The sequence below is a fragment of the Myxine glutinosa genome, chromosome 9 (assembly GCF_964187855.1).
Source record: "Myxine glutinosa chromosome 9, kmMyxGlut1.1, whole genome shotgun sequence".
In the NCBI taxonomy this organism is placed as follows: domain Eukaryota; kingdom Metazoa; phylum Chordata; class Myxini; order Myxiniformes; family Myxinidae; genus Myxine; species Myxine glutinosa.
In genome coordinates this window covers 92,137,436-92,143,163 of record NC_136269.1, presented here as the reverse complement: position 1 = coordinate 92,143,163, position 5,728 = coordinate 92,137,436, and the positions used below count along the sequence as shown (strand labels likewise).

General features: G+C 42.0%; 1 protein-coding gene across 8 annotated transcripts in view; it reads left to right on the top strand.

The window, feature by feature from the left end:
* Positions 1 to 330: 330 nt before the first annotated feature.
* HEATR3 (HEAT repeat containing 3) overlaps positions 331 to 5,728 on the top strand; it is a 92,685-nt gene continuing 87,287 nt past the window's right edge. For 4 of the 8 annotated variants that reach the window (XR_013624553.1, XR_013624554.1, XM_068128822.2 and 1 more), the window contains exon 1: positions 5,325 to 5,560. Coding sequence is in view for 4 of the 8 variants with exons in the window: in XM_068128822.2 (XP_067984923.2) it covers positions 5,444 to 5,560 (117 nt within the window). In the remaining 4 variants the exon portion in view is untranslated. Of the gene's footprint in view, positions 397 to 5,324; positions 5,561 to 5,728 lie in introns of those variants that run through there. The other 4 variants (XM_078784522.1, XM_078784524.1, XM_068128824.2 and 1 more) reach the window with 4 other exon arrangements.

Below are 5,728 nucleotides of genomic sequence, written 5' to 3'. Positions count from 1 at the left end.
CACAGGTCTCATGAGGGACAATATTGATTAACAAGACAAGGACGATGTGTTTCTACACGAAGGTGGATACAATCTCGTTTTATCACTCTCAAGCTTTTGAGGCCTTGTTACAGTTACAAGTTACATTTTATAGTGGGAGAGTCCATGACTACTCGAAATATTCATAACTTGAAAGGATTCCACGAAAAGCAAGGACACCTGCATAACTCGGTTCAGCGCAAAGAAGGGCCACGAGAAGTGGGTGGGGCAACGCCTGCCAATCAGCATGGTGGGGGCGGGCTAGTGGGGAGATGGCCAATCACACCTACATGGGTGTGGTTAATCGTCGAATCGTACGTACAGTCGTACAGTACAGTCCTATCAACAGAGCGCCATTTTCAAGTTGGTCTACTTCAGGTCTGACTACTGCTCAGCCGTCACATCCTTTGTGTTCCTGTGTTCGTGTTCAACCTGCAGTTTTAACCGCCACGTAATTGTTGTGTCCACCTCCCACTTTGGATTCATAAGATAAGTCAGCGTACTATCTACTGTACATACATAACACTGTGCTTGCTTTGTTGCACTGTATTGCTAAACCCACTAAGCCACACCTATATGGGTGTGGTTAACGGTGGACTATCACGTACTGTCCTATAGTATAAGTACAAAAAATATTTTCAAGTCTGACTGCTCTTTCGTCTTCAGATCCTTTGTGTTCTGTCGGTCGTATTAAACCGGTAGTTTGTTACAGCCATTCGTAATTGTTATTGTGTCTACCTCCCATCTTGGATTCTTAACTTAAGATAAGTCAAGCGTACTTTCTACTGTACGTGTATATAACACTGTGCTTGCTTTTACTGCATTATACGAACTGTATTGCTAAACCCACACCTTTTTGGGTGTGGTTGGTTAACAGTGCACTATTACCTACCGTCCTACAACAGAAAGATTTTTTAAATTTTTTTATTATTATTAAATCAAGTGTGTGCAGTACACATTTAAAGACAAAGTATGCCTTCTGCAAAGACAAAAAGAGCTCGGTCAAAAAAAAATTATCAACAAAACAAAGATAAAATTTTGGTCCGAAGAAAGGATCACTACAATAAGAGTATTGGGGAATTAAAGGCTATCCGCAGAGCAAAGCTTGAGAAAAAGAAGGCTGCCTCAAGAAGGCGATATAGACTAGACCCTGAGAAAAAGAAGGCTGCCTCTAAAATGAGGTATTGGCTAAACCCTGAGAAAAAGAAGGCTGCCTCTAAAATGAGGTATTGGCTAAACCCTGAGGAACAGAAGGCTGCCTCTAAAATGAGGTATTGGCTAAACCCTGAGGAACAGAAGGCTGCCTCTAAAATGAGGTATTGGCTAAGCCCTGAGGAACAGAAGGCTGCCTCTAAAATGAGGTATGGGCTAAGCCCTGAGGAACAGAAGGCTGCCTCTAAAATGAGGTATGGGCTAAGCCCTGAGGAACAGAAGGCTGCCTCTAAAATGAGGTATGGGCTAAGCCCTGAGGAACAGAAGGCTGCCTCTAAAATGAGGTATGGGCTAAGCCCTGAGGAACAGAAGGCTGCCTCTAAAATGAGGTATGGGCTAAGCCCTGAGGAACAGAAGGCTGCCTCTAAAATGAGGTATGGGCTAAGCCCTGAGGAACAGAAGGCTGCCTCTAAAATGAGGTATGGGCTAAGCCCTGAGGAACAGAAGGCTGCCTCTAAAATGAGGTATGGGCTAAGCCCTGAGGAACAGAAGGCTGCCTCTAAAATGAGGTATGGGAAACGCTTACAAAGAAAGAAGATGGATTCCAAAGGGAGCTGTACCAAGAAGCATACAGCCAGGAAGAGCTCCACAAAAAGAAACTGTGCAAAGGAGAAAGAAAGTTTGTGTGCTGATAGTGGAGGCCGACATGACTTGCAAGAGCCGACGGTAGACGTGAAAGAGATGTACATGAAGGGTATGCAGAGCAAACTTTTTATGCACTCAAAAATAAGAAATTCATTAATAGAAGCTTTTAAGAAACAGCAGAAAACTCCAGCCAACCAAAGGGTCATGGGTAAAGCTGTCTGTAGAATAGCAGCTGGGCGACTGCTAAACAAGGCACTTGAAAAGCGACAAATATTTGCTGCCTCCTTGCTCAAAAGTACTGGGGAGATCAAATCCCTGAAAATAAAATCCAGACAAGACCTCGCTCGAGGCTGTCACACTGCTTCCTCAGAGCCAAACCTTGACGAACCCTCTCACCAGCCTGTTAGGAGGTACTCTCCCATACCCATTGAGAATGGCAATGCTGTGGTTGCTAAACAAATCGAGACAAATGAGGAAGAACCCATGAAATGGGAGTGCTCTAGCGAATGTAAGCCTCTCACGGATGTCGAGGTTTGCGCAATTGTTTCACTGAAGGAAGCATTTGACAAACCCATGGAAGACGTGAGAAGAGCATTAGACACCATTGACCATGGTAGTCATAACCAGCACTTTACCGAGTGTACAGTTGTTCAAGATGCAATGAGTGAAGACCCTTTTCTTACTGTCCTTGTGTATTGTCCCATGTGCTTTAATGACAGTGAATGTCATAGTACATTTAGGATACTTAAAGCAGCATCTGCGCATTATTCCGTGTTGGTAGAATTAATGCGTCATTTGCACGACGCTCTCGATGCTCATAAGTGTGTTTATGACATTGACACTGCTCTGTGTGTTGGTGACTTCCAGGCCCTAATGGGAGTCACCAACACAATCGACCTTGAGCGTCTGCTTAGCGATGATGTGGAGTCAGCCGACGGAAAAAGCACTGATGCTGTGGACTCGATGCTTAACCAATAATCACATCTTCCGTGTTTTCACACCTAAACGACAAGATATTTCATTGTGCAATCAAAATAAATTATCCAGCATGGAAATACATTTTTAAAGTACAGAAACGAGTACAAAATTATAAAAACATCAATGTCAAAGGAAATGGGGATGATATGGCAAAAAGTATGTGAATAAGGTAGAGAAGGTCACAAGAAATTGTCATGGGAAACCATCGCTTCATCTTTCTTTAAATAATGGTTGCTCCCTGCCCATTCCATGCATTCATTTACAATGATGGTGTATATTGATTTGACCAGCGAGATAGTAAACACTTAAACACACACACACACACACACATGAACGTCGGCACTCTTCGACCTGAGAGGACTCTGATTCACCTTCTGAAACCTGCCTTTGGAGATAACAACCAACCACACAGACTTAGACACAGACTTAGACACACACACACACACACACACACACACACACACACACACACACACACACACACACACACACACACACACACACACACACACACACACACACACACACACACACACACACACTTAAGCAAAGCAAATCGAGAGAGATTTGTCATTGTATTTCCAGGCAGAAGCATTATTTAAAGGAAGATGTAGCGATGGTTTCACATGATAATTTCTTGTGACCATCCCTACCTTGTTTACCTACTTTCTGCCATTACATTCCTACTACACCCTTTACATAAAAAAACGATTTTTATTACCTTTAGATTTTGAAATGGTACAAGTTTCCACTCCACACAGCAATATTGAGCACATATACATAGCACTGCAGTTTGAATAGAATCATCAGTGCTCTTCTTCAGCTTACTTGTAGAACTAGTTTCATATTGTGACAAGCTGATCTGGCCATCTCAATTATTCTCTTCATTTCCGCATCACACATCTGTCGTCATCAGTAAGAAGATGCCCAAAGTACGCAAGACAATTGACCTGTTTTAACTGTTTACCATCGATCTTTACATTCAAAAGTGACAATTCTTTTGTTTATTTTTACTAATAGACCTCAATTTAGTTTTGTGGAAATTGATGCTAAGTCAAGCTTAGGGGTAGGGAGAGGTGGGAGGAGGTGGGGATGGAGGGGATAATTGAAATGGGGATTGCATGATGTAAGGGGCAGTGTTGGAGCACACAGGAGAAGGATCTGTGGATGGTAATACATACAGCGAGGGGAAAGCAGACAGCATTGCAGTGCTTGGTAGATACAGGTAAATATGGTTTTAGGTTGTATTCACAAGTTGAGAAATTGTAATTCAGCTGAAGTAGTGTTAACTGCAATTTAGTGAGGCCTTACATATTGTGTGCAGTTTTGGTCACCACATTTGAAGAAGGACATCAAGCTGCTTTTACAGAGGGTTCAGCATAGAGCGGACGTAGATTGATATTCCAGGTCCAGCTAGACTCAGATAGGAGGAGCGGCAAAAGGAGACAGCACAATTTTTACCATACATTAGAAAGGAGGCGATTATGTGGGGGTCTAGCAGAGATGTTTAAGATAATGAAGTGTAGAGACAAAATAAATACTGACGTTTTTGGCAGAATGGGCAGTGACAGTACCAGCAGCCTCAGACTGAGTGAAGAAGAGGAGTAATATGGAGGTCCTTTACACTCAGAGTTGTTAATGTATGGAAAGGTCGTGTCAGCAGAAGTACAGTAGAGTTGATAGGTTTAAACTGGAATTAGATGGGTTCCTATCTAATTGGGCATCGTAGGATACATAGAGACATTAGTTGGACAGGTACAAAGTAGCTTAGGTATGGATGGGTGATTGTATATATGTATACCAGTGGGGTATATAATAAATATAAGCGTTATGATTATAGGCAAGCATCACCGACCTGCTAGGTATCGATTGAGGTTGTTTATTTATTTTTTAACGGATGCGTTTACGGTTTTTTTGAGGCATATTTTCATTTATAATGGATGCTTTCTGACGGTTCTGAGATTTTTTTTTTCCCGGTGTACCGGCTTCGATGTCTGTCGGCATGTGAAATTTTAGCTTTCTACGTCACCCGGAATGTACCGAACATTAATATCAGTCAGTCAGTGGTTAGAAAGAGATATATATATATATATATATATATATATATATATATATATATATATATATATAACTTCAATAACTACTGTACGAGTCTTGAGTGATTGTGATGTCTGTATAAACGATTATCGTTAAAAAGTGATTTGTACATTATTTTGTACTGTCAGTGTTTGATTTATTATTGAGGTGTGGATGAAGCACAGGCACGATGGGCCAAATGATCTCCTCCTGTGTCCAAGTCTTGTGTGTTTGTTTTCCTGCTCGGCGAGTTATCACGTGGTGCAAAACGAGCCGTTAACTTCCGGCTTAACGTTAACTCGACTATTGGTGTACAATAACATGTAATTAGACCTCGCTTATAATTGATTATCTTGTAAAGTTGGATTATTTTAACGTTTCAATGTCGATGCAATTTTTGTAGTTTTTTTGTATAATAATTAACAACAAGAACAACAATCAGGAAGTGACGATTCGGTCGAGGTTGATGCGCATGCGCACAACACTTCCTCAGTACACGTGGGTGTCATGGTGTTATGGTGTCGGGGATTCGCTTGTAATATTCATGTAAAAGGCGGTTCTTGTCAGTCTCATAATGGGTAAAAGCAAGAAGAAGTTCAGGCGCTTGCAGTCCTCCCCAATCGCTCGTAACCAAGAGGTAGAGGATGCCGGGGATCTTGAGGTGCTGCCGGCAACATCACTGCTGGAAAGGGTATGTATGTTACTAATACTATGACTATGTAACGTGACTTCAGACTTCAGTGACCCGCGATCTTGCTTACCCCCATTTACCCCACCTAACTAACCTGAGGCCCGTACTTGCATGTTCCTGTGTTTTCTCTCCTCGCTCTCCCCTTTTTTTGTTCATTCCCTTGCGTGT